The sequence below is a fragment of the Ovis aries genome, chromosome X, assembly GCF_016772045.2.
Source record: "Ovis aries strain OAR_USU_Benz2616 breed Rambouillet chromosome X, ARS-UI_Ramb_v3.0, whole genome shotgun sequence".
Taxonomy (NCBI): domain Eukaryota; kingdom Metazoa; phylum Chordata; class Mammalia; order Artiodactyla; family Bovidae; genus Ovis; species Ovis aries.
The window spans coordinates 98,715,015-98,733,625 of record NC_056080.1 but is presented as its reverse complement, the minus strand read 5'-3'; the positions used below and the strand labels follow the sequence as shown (position 1 = coordinate 98,733,625).

The window sequence follows — 18,611 nt, the reverse complement described above, 5'->3', positions numbered from 1 at the left end:
AGCTACAAGCATGTTTCGCTCCCAACTCCACTATAGTGGTGACTCAATGACCCTCTATCACTGCCTCAGCTTCTCCTCTCACCCATACGGAACTTGGCCACAGAAGACTACTCTGCCCATGCCCACATTTCCTACTCGTCCCTCTTTCTGGGAGAGGCTTACTGGCTCAGTGAGTCAAACTCAGTCTAGAATGCGGGGCTACCCTACCAAGTCACCTCACAGGCCTCCAACTGGGTCACACAGGAGCTAAACATCAACTTTTGGCCACCTGCTCGGAAGGGCCTGTGGATACAGCAGGCGCTCAGAGTCACGTGCAGCAGGACTGCTTAGTATACCTATGAACTGCTTAGTTCACCTATGCTGTGAACCTATTCAGGAATGAAATGGAAGCTCAATAACATATTGCTGAAAACAGCTGAATACTATTTTTGGATCCTAAAAGAAATATTTAGCAAAACGTATATGAGCCCAATAAAACTCGTTATCTACACTATAAATATGCATGTAAGTTCTATCACATGCACTTTTTTCCTAAAACATCAAAAAACGACGTTAGTGGGGCAGTAAAGGTGGTGTGTACACTGGATGTTACAGTTTCAGATTTGTAGCTTGAGCAAGTCTGAAATTTGGAGAACAAGGGACAGGCAACTGTTGCCTTTCCTTTCCAGAGTCATCTCCAGCCTGAGGAAGGTACCAGAAAGAAAAGGACGGAGCAGAGACTTGGAGAGAAGGTTGGTCCTTCCACTCACCATTCGTTCGTTCATTCATTCACTCACCACACACGCACTATACATCAGACCCTGTACTACCAGCTCGGGCTAACCCGGCTCTCCTAGGGAAGTCTTCACGAAACAAGTGAAAGACTCGTTTCCCACGCGGAGGAGGGGCCTCTGGGAGAAGGAGGCGCATCTTTCTGTCGCAGCGCGTCCTGTCCCGCCTGTCCCGTCCACTCCCCCAAGATGGCGGCCGCCTCGACGCCTGCTCCGGCGCCGGCCGAGTGGGAATCTTCCCACGCCTTTGGGCTACCGCCCCGCTGCGGACCCCGCGGAGCCCAACGTTCCCAAGAGGCCGTAGGCCCTGCGCTCCCCGCGGCCCCCGCGCCAGGACAGCCCTGCTGAGCATCTCCGCTCGGCAGCAGCGCAGCTCCCGGAGCCCCGCCCCCGGGGCCCCACGCCTCTGGCCCGTGTCGGCTCCTACTGACGCCACTGGGGGCGTGCCGGTGCGCCCCGCGACGACGCGACGCGCCAACAATGGCGACTTCGTCATCCTGAGCGGGCCTCGGTTTCCAAGTGGTTTCCAGACGTTGACGCGGGAGCCGCAGTTGCCTCAGACCCGGTCGGCGGCGGCGGCGGCGGCGCGCGTGCGCGCTCCCGCCTCGACCCGGATCGGGCAGCGGCGGCGAGGCCCGGCGGGGCGAATCAGGTGGGCGGTGGCGCGGCGGGGCCGGGACCTGCGACGCGCGCGCGCGCGCGGCGGGCGGGCAGCGGGCGGAGCGGGGGGCGGTGCGGCCGCCGAGTGGCCCTGACTTCCCGGGGGCTGCTGGGGCGCCGCGGGGAGGCGGGCCGGGGGGCGGTGGGGAGCGAGCTGAGTGTGGCCAACCTCCTTTTCTCTGTTCCCCTCCAGCATCAGCTCGGCCTCTTCGCTCGACCGGACCTTGCCTCTAGGCTAAGTGGGCAACATGAGCGGCAACAACTTGGATGCGAATGACGAGTTTGATGAGCAGTTGCGAATGCAAGAATTGTACGGAGACACCAAGGACGACGACACCGAGAAAGATCCCGGTGGAGAAACCGATTCTTTCGGGCAGCAGCCGACTGACACCCCGTACGAGTGGGACCTAGACAAGAAGGCTTGGTTCCCCAAGGTAAGAGTCGCCCGGGCGCCGCTGCACAGCGGGCCCACCTGGCCAGCCTCGCGGGGCGCTCCTTTCACGTTTTCTTTGCTGAGGTCCTGGGTTAGAGCCCCTCTGGTTGTGACGTTTCTTTTTGTTGTGTCTGTGGCAGAACCGACGTGTAAAGGAACGGAAATCTTTAGGAAGATGTCTTCAATGTAATTTAATTCTTAAGTCCTTTTTATGCCTTATTAATTTTATCTATGAAGGTTGCAGTTGGTTTATGTCAGTGACTGCTTTTTATTGCAAAGAGAAAAACATCAAGAGCAAATTCAATGGATGTTAATCTCAAGGCAGTCTCAATCTTATCCTAGGAATTCAGATGGTTAACTGATGTGCTAGGTGCAAAATGCAACTTCTTGAGTTGAAAAAAATTGATAAATTGGTAAATTTTTACTGATTAAAGGTTGCATCTTTTTTTTTCTTTCCTACTAAAGTTGGTCCTAGACACGTATATTTGAACCATATCACTACAGGAATATGACAGGAGGAGCACAGAATTTGGATGGAAAGGATCTGTGCCTATTTATTTAGAGTACCTGTAAATTTTTAAGCATTCAGTTTCAGCTTGGAAGTAAAATGACGGATGTTAAACTTGGTTCTGTAAACTTTTTGGTCAGAGTACCCTGTTAATCAAAGTCTTGTGGTACAGGTGGAAAAAAAAGGATACTTATCGCACACTAATAGATTTGCAAGCCAGTGATGCAAACCGTGTCTGCATTGTGTAATTTGAGTGTTATTTTTTAAATTATTTATTTAAACTGTTTTCTTTCCCAATTTTTATTTGTGTGTATGTTCCAATCCCTCTAAATTGTTAAACTTAACATTTCACTTGGGTACTGGTGGTGCCAGCTAGAGTGCAGATTTGGTTTCTTCAGCCTTCTGAGTACTTCAACAGTCGTCTGATAGTATAGTAATTTTTGGCTCTATCTTTTTATGTTATGGAACCCATACCACTTCAAACTTCCAAGTTCAAAATTTTCCTCATTCCTATGTGTGCCTCACATTGACTGGTAGGAAGATATAACTACATTTGTTTCATTGTACAATTGTTCTTTTCTCTAAGAGCCAGGAGGATGGATGTGAGTTGGATTTGTTCTTGATTTGTTTTGACATTAAATGATAATGTGATTTGAGTACATATCCTTATGTTCATCTGTATAGTAAAAGAAAATTTGATTCTGTTGTTAGATTATTAGTTGACTGTTGGTTTTTATTCTGTTTATTGTTATCTGGTACTTCCTTTGCTATATATACTTGTAGTCTTCGTCAAGTAGACTACAGAGATAGTAATTTACAAATGAAACAACTAGGAAAGGTGCCAACATCACTTAAAATGCCTTTAATAGTATCTCAGACTTTTGTGTTGATAATCCAAGTACCCATGTCTTAATTTTTTTATTCTCTTGCACAGTTTTCTATGTAGGTGACTGTTCTTCATATATGCTTTAATTACTGTTATCCACAGAAACACTCAAATGTGACATTGTATAACTGAATATACTGTTATTTAATACAGTGTAAACTTTTCACAGTAGGAAATCATTTTTTAATGTGTGTGTGTGTGTGCACTAAACTTCTTATTTAGATCACTGAAGATTTCATTGCTACATATCAGGCCAATTATGGCTTTTCTAACGATGGCGCATCGAGTTCTACTGCAAGTATCCAAGATGTCAGTGCCAGGCCTGCAGAAGAACCTCCGCAAAGACAACCCCCTGAACCCAGTGATCTGAAAAAGAAGGGAGAAAAGAGAAAGGCTGAATCAGGCAAGTAGATTTAGCTTGCAAAACATGAGTATAAAAGTTAAAAATATGAGTATGTGTATATGTATTTACTTTTTGGAGAATTATAACTTTGACAGAATCATAAGATGGGTATTTTTAATTATTATTATTTTTATTGGGGTTCATGTGTTGGCTCTCCCACTAACCTATAGGCATCAAGCAGATTGTTTCAATTCAGTTCAGTTCTCAGTTTCTTCCTTTCCAAAACAGAATTCTTATTAGAAGATTATTTAAAGTTCTGTTTATATGGTTGGTTTGGGTTTTTTTTGGTTTTTTTTTTGGTACTTCCAGTTAAGTTAAACAAGTCAATTTTGCTTCAGCTTGGCCAGATCTGACAGTAGATTGGAGTCAGAAGCAACCTATGCCAAGGCTTAAAGTCAGAGCAAGAGTAAGGTTTGGTTTTTTTTAAGGTAGTATCAGATTCATAAAGAACCGAGGTAAGCTAGCCATCTTTTTTCAGACAGGGCTCCGAAGTGAATTACTTGTCCAAAGATTCAAATACTTTGAAAACTAGCCAGTGATTTGATTTAGTCTGTCTTATTCAAGGGTAAGAAAAAGTTTCTGGAAGTTTTGAGAAACTGCCACACTGTCAGGATTTCATAATGGGACTCTTACCTTTTCTTGCATGTGTTTTTACTTGATTTTTAACTCGATTTTTATTTTTAGGATGGTTTCATGTTGAAGAAGGCAGAAATACAAATGTTTATGTATCTGGTATGTATACCTTTTAACCACATTTAGAATAGAAAATATTTGATTTTGAGGTTTTCCACAAAGTTATTTTTAGATTTCCATATCTCTGAATTCTATTTTTTAACCATTGTGTCATTTATTTGCTCAGCCATTTACATTAGTGAGGAATATGTTTTTTTTTTTTTATAAAACTAAGAAAAAGTACATGTATATAACTTTGCATGCCATCCTTTCTGATGGCTGTAGGTAACTCAGCAGTTACCTGAGTATGTATATTTCAAATGAGTATGTATGTATTCAAATGTAAACATGAAATTTCTTTAAGTCTATAGATGTGAGATTTTTACACTTTTAGAAAACCAAAATTTTGGTGCACTTATCATTTATCCAAGTTACAGATTTTGAATTAGTAGAAACTTAAGTAACCCTCACCTTTGTTATAGATGCCTTTAAAATTTTTTTTCCTTAACATCACAGGTTTGCCTCCAGACATTACAGTGGATGAATTTATACAGCTCATGTCAAAGTTTGGCATTATTATGAGAGATCCTCAAACAGAAGAATTTAAGGTCAAGCTTTACAAAGATAATCAAGGAAATCTTAAAGGAGATGGACTTTGCTGTTATTTGAAGGTTAGTTATATGGTCATGGAAGTTTCTTCTATCTCCATTTTCAGCTCAGGAACCAGGGCTATAATTTTGTATAGTTGATAACCAAGGGTGAGGGCTATTCAAAACAGGATGGGAATAAAACTATTGTTTCTGATTGTGCCTGTGTGTATCACACTGATAAAGTTGTTTACTTGCTCTAGTAAAAAACGATGTTGTAAAGTTATTCACGTGCTCTTGTAAGAAACTGTGTTACCAAGTCAAGGTATTATGTAAGTCATAGGACAGAAGTGCTTCTTTTGTCTTAAAAGAATTCTTGCTGCAAAGATCTCTTTACGAGTATATGAATGTAATCAACGCAGAACACATTCAAAAAGCCACAAAGATAAGAAAGTCTAACATTTTATTCCCCCATTGGAATGAGTTAGACCGGGGTTTGGCAAACTTCTGCCCATTGCCTGTCTTTGTGAATGAAGTTTTATTGGAACATTCCCACATTGTTTCATTTATGCATTTGTCTGTACCTCCTTTCACATTGCAACAGCAAAGTTGAGTAGCTGCAACACAGACCACATGGCCCACATAGCCTAAAATATTAACTTCCCAGCTCTTTACAAAAGAAGTTTTCTGACCCCTGAATTAAACCGTAAAGGAAGTGATAACTTAAGCTTAGTGCTTTGAAATATATTTTGAATGAGAGAGAAGATAGAATGGTATTAACAGACATCTGCAGAACTTTATGTATTCATGGTACCATAAATTGCAAAGGGGAAAGCTCAGTGTCAAGGCAGCCATTATTTTTGGAACACCTGTCACGTTAGGAGCATGTGTTACTATGCATTATTGCGGGGTATGAAAGAAATGGGCACAATGATGGCATATTAACATATGTCATGGAACCTGAAAATAATTACAAAGTGAAATCAAAGTGTTAAAACAGTGTCAATGTCACAAGTGTGTTGCGAGTATACAGCATTTCAGTGAAATCAGAGGGGGCTAAGAGTAAGCTGACAGCTTTGGGAAAGATAGGTTTTTGACCTCGTTCTTGAACATAATGGGGATCATACAAGACTATGACCATTATAGGAAGATATTTATGTAATTTTCAAATGTAAGGAACTTGAACACTTAATAAGTTCTTCAGGGTTTACTAAAAATCTGTGAAGAGTCTCTTAGGGGGTTTCATTGAGTTTTACAATTTTTTAAAAAGAAAAGTAGGGTTTTGATAAACTTTTTGTATAAAATTTATGACCCATAAAAGTACAGGATTACCAAACCAGTGAATTGAGTTCCAGAATAACATAGTTAATTGTTCCAGGATCCATATTTGATTGTGTGGCTGAATTCAGTTGTCCTTTTGAGTTTTCCTTAGATCTTTGAATCAGTGCAGAGCTGACAACTGCCCCCTTTGTATAGGACCCAGAATCCACACATGTGTGTAATGTTCAAGTTGTCAGATAATCATCTTCCTAGTATATCACAGACCTACATTTTAATTGATGAACAAAAAAAAATTAAAGGCTGACCAAACTATTCCCAGTTTCTTGAGTCATCTAGTCTTTTAAGTAGGAAACTTTTAGAATTTTGAAACTGTAGTGCACCTTAGAAATCACGCAAGTCCATTTGCCTCATTATACAGATGAGAAATCGAGACTCCAAAAGGCAAAACTGCTATTCCAGTAATGGTATAACTTTAATTTTGTCAAGAACTCTGCAAAGAACGCATTTCCATTCCCATTTTATAGATGAAGAAATTGGGGCTCAGGGAGCTTGAATAACTTGCCTAGCTTCATATAACCGGTTGGGGACAGTTGTGACTTAAATACAAGTTTCCTGATAGGCATTCTGGAGTTCTTTATTCCCATGTAGGTAGTTACATTTAAATTTTTATTTTATGTATAGTCAAATCATTCATCTAAAACACTCCTAAAGTTTCATTTCAGTGTGTAACTTACTGATTGTAACTTGTTTTCACTTTACAAAGAGAGAATCTGTGGATCTGGCATTAAAACTTTTGGATGAAGATGAAATTAGAGGCTACAAATTACATGTGGAGGTGGCAAAATTTCAGTTGAAGGGAGAATATGACGCCTCAAAGAAGAAGAAGAAGTGCAAAGACTACAAGAAAAAGCTGTCTATGCAACAAAAGTTGGTGGTTTTTTTTTCTGTTTTGAAAGATTTTGTATAAATATTCTAGAGTATGTTTTTGGTAATAACTGCATAGTTTTGTTCCATCAAATATGCCTACAGATTATTTTTAAAGAGTTTCATTTACTATATACCTGAAAATAACACATTATAAATCAACTATATACCAATATAAAACAAAATTTTTTTAAACTTTTATTAGATCCTCAGAAACCTTCAGTAATCTGTGTAACAGGATGTTTGGTAGTGACGGTGTTTTGCATTTTCTGGGGTGTTCATTTTTAATACAATAGGAACTTAAATAAACTAAAGCCATCTCTACAGAAAATGTTGAATATCAAATTAAATAAGATGTTTTAGGTTTATATACAAGAGCCATTAGTTCATTTTTAATGTGGATGGAATCAGCATACCAGGAGCTAAATTTTTACATTCATACTTGTTAGTAGGAGTTAGAAATTATAAGCTTTATCATTTTTTATGTACTATGTGTTTATATATAATATATACATGTCATCAAGTTTCTATTACTTTATTTAATGTTTTTTGAAATATGCTGTTTTTAAGAAATGAGCCAAAATGATGAGCACTTAGATCAGGGTGAATTCTAGTAAAGCTTCTAACACTATACTTAAACTAATGGTAAAATGGTTATAAAAGCATTTAGTTGTGATGCCAATAGTTTTTATAGGAATAAAGTAGATACCTAAGCACTTTATAGACAAACCAGTAAGATTTAAGATTGTAACAGAGTAGTTTTACATATTTCAACGCAGTTGTTTGTTCTTTATAATTATAAAATACCTAGAAACTAATACAATTTGAACATTTCCTTGGCCTCGAAGTGTCTTTTCCTAGATAGTCGTAAATACTAAATAATTACCAATTTTCCAGGAGTCTCATTGGAATGTTTGTAACCAGACAGCAGTTCTGAAAAATATACTTACTCTGGGCGTTTCAGATACTGGGTCCATCTATCACCTGCCGATTGTCTTTATTTCAGAAAGCTGTGCAGTAACTGTGACTAAAATACACATTGTTGTTTTGAAAGCAAATAATAATTATCATTATTAAGCATTCAGTAAAGGATTATATTTATAGCTTGTTTTTTTCCTCTCTCCAACAAGTCTGAAATGAAATTCACAACTTCTTGTTCCTACTTTGTCACATTAGGCAGTTGGATTGGAGACCTGAGAGACGAGCTGGCCCATCCCGAATGCGCCATGAGCGAGTTGTCATCATCAAAAACATGTTTCATCCAATGGATTTTGAGGTAGGAAGAAGTATTCTTATGGTTAGAAACACAGATATTCTCTCTTTCAAGAGAACCCAGAGCTTGCCTCATCGCATCTTTCTCATGTCACATCCTGCATGTTCATGAGTTGTCATGGTTGGAAAATGGAACCAAGAATCAATTGAAGGTTTCAGATTTTCCCAGGTTTAGTCCAGTGTTCTTTTAGTCATATCCCAAGTAAACCAGGCTAATACCCATACTGTGGCCCCAAATGGCAGCTGCTATATAAAAATACAGTCTTGAAAAGATTTCTGTGAGTTACTTGTGGATGTTAAGTACAGTTCAACAATACAGGCTTACTTTGGTGGGGAGGACCAGTTTCACAATTGGAAATGAAAACCTCACTTTAGTGCTAAACGTTTGATCCTTAAAAAATCTTAGGTTAGTGAAATACTGTTGCTGCTGCTGCTGCTGCTGCTAAGTCACTTCCGTCGTGTCTGACTCTCTGCGACCCCATAGACGGCAGCCCACAGACTCCTCTATCTCTGGGATTCTCCAGGCAAGAATACTGGAGTGGGTTGCCATTTCCTTCCCCAATGCATGCATGCGTGCTAAGTTGCTTCAATCGTGTTTGACTCTGTGCCACCCCACGGAGAGCAGCCCACCAGGCTCCTCTGTCCATGGAATTCTCCAGGCAAGAGTACTGGATTGGGTTGCCATTTCCTTCTCCAAGTGAAATACAGTCCCTGACATTTGAGTAGTGGAGGTTGTTTTTTCAGAATCTAATTTTTACAAAACCCTTTAGTGGCTATTAGGAGGACTTTGTAATACTTGAGGTCCATGGACAATTCTAGGAACAGCAAATAAAAGTGAATAAAGGAAGAAGAGCTACTAGAGAGGTTTAAGGAATATTAGTTGCCATCAGGGTACCTTGTGTTACATTCTGCGTCTTGTTCTTATCTGTGTGTTTTGGCCTAGACTCATGGGATCATTCATGGAAGAACAATTCTTTATTCTCTGCCTGGATTCTGAAATTAATGATAACAAGTTACACATAAGAAAACAATGTTCGTAATGTAAAATTCCAGACAGTTTGCATATGTTCTTGTTCCTATCAAAGCCCACTCTTGTTCCTTTTGTGCACTGAAACAGAGTCAGAGTGGCAATATCATTTTACCCCCCTTTTAGAGAGCTCCAAAATGGTCTGTGAAACTCCATCTCTGCAAATAGTGAGGTGATAAGATTTACTGTGCATCTATGAAGCCTGTATCTTTTGAGGTCATCGAGAAGATACATGTGGTCTATTAGTACTGTGTGGTGTCTCTTCTGTCTCGAATCCTGAAGAATCTTGAAATATGACAGAGCCAGTTTAGACTTGCAGTGATAATGAACTATGTTGTTGTTGTTATTTTTTAATGCACATAGGGACTTGCCTGGCGGCCCAGTGGTTAGGACTCTGAGCTTCCACTGCTGGGGGCCCCAAGTTCAGTCCCTGGTCAGGGAACTAGGATCCCTCAAGCTGGAAGGTTGGCCAAAAAAAGCCCACACACGTTCACAGGCACACTAAATGCTTTTTGAAATGCTGTCCCTCCCAGCTGGGGCTTTGAAAGGCATGTATAGATGGATCATGGTATCTAGTCTGCTTGGTACAACTCCAGAATTCCCTGTGATTCATCTACATTCTATTTCTTTGGCAGATAGTTATTTTTTTAGTTAGGTGACCTATTAATTTCTGTGACTGGAGACCTCTAGATTCACAACATTCTATACTCCTAACACTTGAACATGAACATAAATGTATATTTAATTTATTAAGTATCCAGGCTCTCTGTAAGTTAAAGTCTGTTGAGTGATTAACCTGTTTCTGCCTCCTGCCTTGCTCATTGAGACACTTAAGTCTAGCTATCACCCTGGGCAGACTTAATTTTTCCTAGCTTAACAAATAATCTTTCCTCCCAAAAGCCACATTTATTCTTCCTTGACTCCTACAAATTCCCTCCAGTGGATGTTTTAAAGGATAGAAATTTTATGCTTGTCAGTTCTTAATTGTTTAAAAAAGAAAGTCTTTATTGGTTTAGTATAAACTGTGGAATTATAGAGCCTTTATATTAGCCGGTTTTCTTTTATTCATAGCATTTATTACCTGAAGTCTTTGGATCTTATCTGTTAGCATATGAGCTCCGTGAGAGCCAGGGCTCTTGTCTTCCTGGTTTGCTCTTATATTCCCAGTGCGTAGGACACAGAAGGCCCTCAATATTTATCTGAAGAAGTGAAAGAATGAATGAAACCCCTTTTACTCACAAGGCAGAGTGTTTTCATTCACTCAATGGATAGAATATTTTCTCTTTAGCATCTTTGCAAATGAAGGAAAGTTTTCAGGCAGCTGTGCCACAGCGGCTGGGAAGGGCAGTGATGGGCTTCAGAGTTCTTGGGCAGAGAAACCCTTGGTGCTGTCTTTGTTTGCCCATCTACCTGGTCTCGTGTGGTCTGCCCAGCTTGGTGAGAGCCTGTCAGCAGTTTTTGTTTTTTTGCTCAGTGTTTCATCGGCTTGAATGTAAAAGTGTATCAGTATAGGTCTGTCCACTGTAGTAGATTGTCCAGTATGGTAGACTATAGCCACATGTAATTATTTCAGTTTATTTATTTTATCATTATTATTTTTCCTTTTTAGCCATACCATGTGGCTTGTGGGATCTTAGATCTCTGACCAGGGGTTGAACCTTTTTAAAAAAAAAAAAAATTGAAGTTTTTGTGGCAACCCTGTGTGGAGCAAGCCTGTTAGCACCATCTTTCTAGTAGCATTTTCTCACTCTCTTTCTCTCTGTCACATTTTGGTTATTGTCACAGTAGTTCATATTTGTTCTTTATTACTATATTTGTTATGGTGATTTGTGTTATAGTCTTTGTTATAGTAATCTTTGTTACTATGATGACTTGCTGGAGGTTCAGATGATGGTTAGCATTTTTTAGTGGTATTTTTAAAATTAAGGCATATCTTTTTTAGATATGATGCTTTTGTACACTTAATAGACTACAGTATAGTGTAACATAACTGGAAAACCAAAAAAGTTCATGTGACTTGCCTTATTGCAATATTTGCTTTATTGTGCTGGTCTGGAACCGAACCTGCAGTATCTCCAAGGTATGCCTGTATGTCTTTATTCCAAACAGTTGATTAGTGCTAGAAGCAAAATACCTAGAAATACTTTTTGGTATCAGGGTGAACAGTGAAGGCTAGTATTTTAAATGTAACTTTAGGGGGTTTTCAGTGTTTAATTCAAAGCCTTATTTAAAAAAAATCATGCCTGGCAAATCTGAATACTAAAAGATGGAAAACCGAAACTCAGATGCAGAGGTGGGTTTCTCATTGTGTATACCAGGGCTGTTCAATAGAAGTCTAATCTGAGCCACATGTGTAACTTAAATTTTTCTGGCAGCCACAGTATAAATACAGCATGAAATGGGGGAAGTAAATTTTAATAATGAATTTTATTTAACCCAATATATCCAAGTATTATAATTTTAGCATATACCATAAAAATGTTAATAAGCTATGTTTCATTCTCCCCCCCCCCCCCCCCCCGCTCTGGTACTAAATTTTCAAAATCTGGTATTTACGTCACACCTGCAGCCCACATCAATTTGGACAGGCCACGTTTCAAGGGCTCAGTAGCTACATGGGGTTATTGGCTACTGTCTTAAATAGGTTTAGATTGGAAAGGAATGAGAAATACGGTTTATTCCTGGGAAAACAAAGCACCACTCTGGAAAAAAATTATGAGTGTCGCATGCGAAAGGTTTCGGCTTAACAGTCTGAGTTTAGTCTCAGGTCTGTTGCTTGCGAAGAGCTGTCTTTGGAAAATTTTCATGCTTAGCCAAGTTAAAGATACTTAACCAGGGGAAGGGGTTATTATCTTTAAGTCTCATGATACTATAGCAGTAAAGACATATTTGTTTTTCAAGCTGGTAAAAATGAAAACAGAAGTCTGGGAAGTCTTTGGCTGAAATTTGATGTTCTTTCAGGAAGGGCACTGAGGCTTTGATAAAGAAATAAAGACAGGGACTTCCCTGGCGCTTCAGTGGTTGACAGTCGCCTTCCAATGCAAGGGACACTCGTTCAGTCCCTGGTTGGGGAACTGAAATCCCACATGCCACCAGGCAACTAAGCCTGCATGCTGCAACTAAGACCTGACACAGCCAAAAATAAAAACAAAAAAGTTTTTAAAAAACAAACAAAGACAGTGATGCACCCCTCCCTTCCACAGTAGAATTGTGGAATCATGCTTAAATTCATCAAATATTTTAGAAACAGTTTTTTTTTTTAATATAATTCTGATTTCCTTTGGTAAAAAAAATAGTTACTAGGAACAGTTTATCAAACTGAAAAAGTTTTTATCGACTGTTCATTGTGTGAAAAAACTGTGCTGTGTTCTATGAAGTATTTGAAATTCAGTCAAGGGAGATTCCTGTTTGCAGAAAGCATCCAATCTGATAGGAGCTACCTGCCACACACACATCCCTAGAAGCCACCCTGTGGCTTTACCAAATGAGTATAGAGTTTATGTTCCATTCCCCATTCCTCTCAGGTTTGAGAATTTTATATAAAACAAATTGGCATATTCTCCAGAGTTAGATTTTATAATTGGGAGAAATCCAGAGTCCTGCCAGCTATAGTTTTAGAAGCCTCAGGTTTATAGGATTTTTACAGTTTTAATTTTAAATTTGATTTCAGTAACTGCCTACCAGTTGTTTATTTTTGCCTTTTGACAAACTTTAGGAAGGAGAAGCCACTTGTCATTTTTTGCTGTTCTCTTTAGTTGGTGAGGATTCAGATGTTTCCTAAAAAGTGTTTAGGTCTGCTTCAATAGAAATTAGTAGATAGGATACCCTTGTATATGTTTTTATGTAGTTGAAATTCAAGTTGGTAATATAACTTTTTATGAGCCTTTTTCATGCTTTTGAACTTGAAGAAAATTTAATTCCCACAAGAAATCTTAAATCCTTTTGTTGTTGGGGGAGGGGGGACTCAAGACCACTAGAAGCAGCAGTGTTTGAGTATTCTTAATAGACTCATAGTTGCAATAAAGCAGTAGTTAAGTGCGTGCTTTTATTGTGTGGTTAACAGCAGCTCCTTATTTGTGGGTTTCTATTGCAGTGTGGTAGGAAGCAAGATGAACAGGAATCCTTATAGGGGAGGTTTACCCTGTGAGTTAAAATAAAATCTCAGAAGCACAAAGAATGATTGTAGGACACTCAGTCAGTGAAGGGCTTCCCTCATAGCTCAATTGGTAAAGAATCTGCCTGCAATGCAGGAGATCCCAGTTCAATCCCTGGGTTGGGAAGATCCTCTGGAGAAGAGAAAGGCTACTCTTTCCAGTATTCTGGCCTGGAGATTCCCATGGACTGTACAGTCCATGGGGTCGCAAAGAGTCGGACACGACTGAGCAACTTTCACTTCACTTCAGTCAATGAAAAGGATATATGTCTCCTCCTTGCAACATTTTGGTAAATAGGAATCTATGCAAAGCACAAAGCAAAGGTTTTTCATCTTCACAGTCATTGTGACGCCGATGCAGAACATAAGAATTATTAGTCTCTGACTTAATATATGCCTCAGGACTTCACCTGCTACAGCTGCTAGTATTGGGGATTTTCACTGACATGTTTCTTCCCTCTCCTTTACCACTGGACGTTCCATTGCTGCCTACCATACTTGTCCATTCCCGATCTTAAAGCCAGGCAGACTAGTAGTAGCAGCAGCAGATGTGATAGTCTAACTTCTTTAGACTTTGACTTTTTTTTTAATTTTGTAGACTGCAGGCAAACATAGCTAATAACCTTAAGCAAAACTTTTGTTTGTTGGTTTGTCAAAGCAATAAATTTCATTCTCAGGATTTATAAAGGGGAAAACCCCTTTTCATTGAGTGTGTTTTTGTAGGATGATCCACTGGTGTTGAATGAAATCAGAGAAGACCTTCGAGTAGAGTGTTCAAAGTTCGGACAAATTAGGAAGCTCCTTCTCTTTGATGTAAGTTCGTGGCTTGAACAAATGATTCCTAAAGCAATTTTTTTTCCATTTTAGTAAGTTATTACCAAATGTCAGTATGCCTCCAAGTTTTTTATATTAATGTTTTTATGTAGTAGGTCTGCTCTCTAGTGGTGGTGGTCTGTTAGCAGTATTAGATAGCATAATTAGATGAACATGGATTACAAGCCAAGACTTTGATAGACTTGCTTATGCCTTGGTTATTTTCCTTTGTCATCACTCTCGAGTGAGTGTATGGCCAGGTGAAAGTGTAAAAGAGTCAACATTTATTGATTGTAAACTACAGTTACTTTACATGTTATCTCATTTAATCCTCCTAATCCTCTGAGATAGGTACATGCTATTTTACCTAATTTTTATTTATTTACCCATTTTACAGATGAGAGAGTTTAGAAATTGAGCACCCTGCCCAAGGTCATTTAGCTGCTAAATGGCAGAGCCAGGATTTAATCCCAAGGCCGTTCAGCTTCAGAGTCCACATTCTTAACAACCATGCTGTTCTGCTTCTCCTTTGACACTGTTATGAGCAGGAACATTTCCAAGTATATCATGCTTGGTTTTTGCTAGACAAAGTTAGGCTAAAGAAGTAGCTAGCTGCTTGTCACTGGTTGGAGTAAATGGAAAGAAAGACTTCATACATAAAATCTTTAGCTTAAATGATCAGAAAAAATACTACTGCCCTACTTTGCCACGTGTGTATATTTCTCTTTCAGTTTTCTCGTTCATTCCTTCTTTTATCTTCCTTGTTTTTTCTAGAGACACCCCGATGGTGTGGCCTCTGTGTCCTTTAAGGATCCAGAGGAAGCTGATTATTGTATTCAAACCCTCAATGGAAGGTGGTTTGGTGGGCGTCAAATCACTGCCCAAGCATGGGATGGAACTACGGATTATCAGGTGAGTTCTGCAACTGTCAAGGGCACATGAATTGTTTCATTCCAACAGATACTGATCTAGCAGTTTTCATGTAAGTTTTCAGTTATGTGTAATCTGTTTAATGTAACAGTACTTTTAAATAACCCTTTACATTGAGAGTATGGAAAGAAAAATGCTTCATTCTTTCAGTTTATAAGTCTGAAGTGTTGAGCTTGCTCAGAACAGCAATAGGGAAAGAAGGCATTAAGCTAAAGTGTTTCTCTTCTTTTCTGTCTTATAAAGTACAGACAGTTCAATGATTAACTTTTTAATTGATGAGACATTTCTGCAGTGCTGTGGCACTGGGCATTTATTTAAACGATCTTAAGATCAGCACTGCTAAATTAAGGTGTAAAGTTTGGAAAGTGAAGATAGGGAATTGCTTTCATTTCCCAGAAGTGATACCTTATAAAATCAGAGTACTGTGAGCAATATTAGAAATGTTCCAAGACGTTGTTACTTCTTTTGGCCTAAAACACCTCTTAACAGCAGTTTCCATGTGTACACAGGTGGAGGAGACCACAAGAGAAAGGGAGGAAAGGCTGAGAGGATGGGAGGCTTTCCTCAATGCTCCCGAGGCCAACAGAGGCCTACAGCGTTCAAATTCCATCCGTGCTCCAGAAAGGGCAGGGCCTTCTAGAGTTAGGCATTTTTCTGAGCATCCTGGCACATCTCAAACAAATGTTCAAGCAGCTGCAACTGAAATGGCATTTGAAGAACCTATAGATGAAAAGAAGTTTGAGAAAATGGAAGATGGGGGAGAAGTTGAAGAAGCTGCTTCTGAAAAAGATGCTAAAGAAAGTGGCCCTGAGAAAGAAGCTGAAGGTCCCCAAGAAGAATCTGAAGAGAGCTGCCTTGAAAGAGAGTCTAAGGAAGGCTGTTCCAAAAGAGAGCGTGAAGAAGACTTCCCCGAGAGAGAGTCTGGAGAAGGCAGCCCTGAGAAAGAGCGTGAAGAGGGTAATCCTAACAAAGAGTCAAAAGAGACTGTCCCTGAAAGAGAATCCAAAAAGAAGAAACTCAAAACGGATCCTGACAAGAACGGCCGTGAGAAGGAGTCTGAAGAAGAAGGCCCCAGCAAGGAGTCTGAGGGGGAGGCCAGCCCCCAAAAGGTGGCTTCTGAAGATGACGACTCAGAACAAGAGTCTGAAGACTGCTCAGAAAAGCAGTTTGACGATGGCTCTGAGAAAGAGTTAGAAGAAAATGGCCTTGAGAAAGGTTTTGAGGAAGATGCCTCTGACAAGGAATTTAATGAAAACATTCCGGAAAAAGAGTTAGACGAAAATGAGTCTGAAAAATCAGAATTCGAAGATGACAGCTCTGAAAAAGTGTTTGATGAAGAAGGCTCTGAGAAAGAGTTAGACGAAGAGTCAGATGAAAAGGAAGAAGAGGAAGATGCATATGAAAAGGTATTTGATGATGAGTCAGATGAGAAAGAGGACGAAGAAGATGCAGAAGAAAAGGAACTTGAAGATGCTGATGAAAAAGACGAAGAAGATGATGCAGATGAAAAGGTATTTGAAGATTCGGACGGAAAAGAAGATGAGGAAGATGGAGATGTAAAGGAAGATGAAGACATAGATGAAAAGGTGTTTGAAGATGATGATTCCAACGAGAAGTTGTTTGATGACGACTCCAGTGACAAATTGTTTGAAGATTCGGATGAGAGAGGGACTGTGGGTGGCCTAGGGAATGTTAAGGAGGAAGGGCCCTTGTCCACAGGCAGCAGCTTTGTTCTCAGTAGTGATGATGATGATGATGACGACACTATTTAATCCCTTAAACTTGCTTTTTAGGGAGATTCCATCTCCATTTTGCCTCTGCTGCAGGGTAATTACTCGTAGTGTTACATGAACGTGTGCATAGAGGTAGGATGCCATCCGATTAATGCAGTGAAGTGTTCATGGTTACCTGTACCTAATGATTTTAAATATGTGTTCATTGGCTGTTCAGTTCAAACTCCATAGCATAATGCAAGTTAACTTGCTCCTCGTCCTTTGTCAGATTTCTTAAGTGCATGCAAAATAATATTTTTTAAAGTATTCTGATTGAAGTTTGTGACATTCAGAAATAAAGAAAGTTGTTGATATGCAGAAACAGAAAATTGTACTTGAGTTAAATTGCATTTTTAATTCTTGCTCTTGCTTTATTCATACTAACGTTTGGTTTTTTTTAAGGCCTTGAAAAATCCCTGTAGGTGTCTCCTTGCTTCCACTTTATGATGTTACCACTGATATCCCCATTTCCTCTCTCTAAACCAGAACATGTTACTAAAACTTATGAAGTAAAGAACTCTTCGGAGTTTTTTGCTCCCCAGTCCTCACAAGTTACTTTTTTCTACCCTCTTCCCATGAAAATTCACTCTTAAATGTGTAAAGGTGAACTTCCCAAAGTCCACAGTTTCCATTACTGAAAATATGGAGGAGATTAGAATTCCACCATTTACTGTTTGGACACCTCTAGAAGGTGATTCAAGTTACAGGACCTTTCCCCAGAAAAATCTGTACGTACACTACGCAACCTTCTGTATCCAGTTTGGGGCAGTTCGTGTGGATCTCCTGGAGTTTAAGAACTATTGTCACACATACTTCAGATTTTTGTTTTTGATTTTGTTCTAGAATCGTGGTACCTAGTACTATGGAAATTGTGTAGTTCCAATAAAAAAAAAAAATGTGGCTCTTTTCTTGATTGCGCTTTCCAAATTCAGTATTGATGAATTGACTTCTGATGTTGCACTTAAGAAGTTATTCTCATAAATTAGAATTAAAATAAACTGCATTGGTGCATTTTCATTATACCGTCTGTCAGTGTAATCATTACCCTCTTCAGACAGAAAAGACTTGTACTTCAAGCCAACTTTCTGAGAAATTTTTAGTTCATGTCTGGGATCTGTTGAAAATCTTCAGGCTTTTCACCAGGGACAAATCAGTGAAAGAGGTGAAGAAAGTTAAACAGAAAAATTGCACACCAAAATAGTGTTCCTTTTAAAGATAAGGCAGAAGTATTTAAACACTTTATTTATTGTGTTTTACTACAGTTTATGGGTTTACCTTGTGGCTCAGCTGGTAAAAAGTCCGCCTGCAATGCAGGAGACCTGGGTTCGATCCCTGGGTTGGGAAGATCCCCTGGAGAAGGGAAAGGCTACCCACTCCAGTATTCTGGCCTGGAGAATTCCATGGATTGTCCAATCCAGGGGTCACAAAGAGTCTGACAAGACTGAGTGATTTCACTTTCACTTCACAGTTTATAGTAATTTGTTGGAGAATTGTTTTTCTAAACAAAAAGGAAAGAATGC

At 39.5% G+C, this 18,611-nt stretch overlaps 1 protein-coding gene across 1 annotated transcript; it reads left to right on the top strand.

The window, feature by feature from the left end:
• The first annotated feature begins 1,218 nt into the window (after positions 1-1,218).
• On the top strand, positions 1,219-18,111 carry HTATSF1 (HIV-1 Tat specific factor 1). Its single transcript, XM_015105010.4, has 10 exons — positions 1,219-1,422; positions 1,624-1,864; positions 3,480-3,660; positions 4,345-4,392; positions 4,849-5,003; positions 6,964-7,127; positions 8,301-8,400; positions 14,300-14,389; positions 15,164-15,301; positions 15,829-18,111. The coding sequence occupies exons 2-10, from the start codon at positions 1,679-1,681 to the stop codon at positions 17,089-17,091; spliced, it is 2,325 nt and encodes a 774-aa protein (XP_014960496.1). The 5' UTR covers positions 1,219-1,422; positions 1,624-1,678; the 3' UTR covers positions 17,092-18,111.
• Positions 18,112-18,611: the final 500 nt, after the last annotated feature.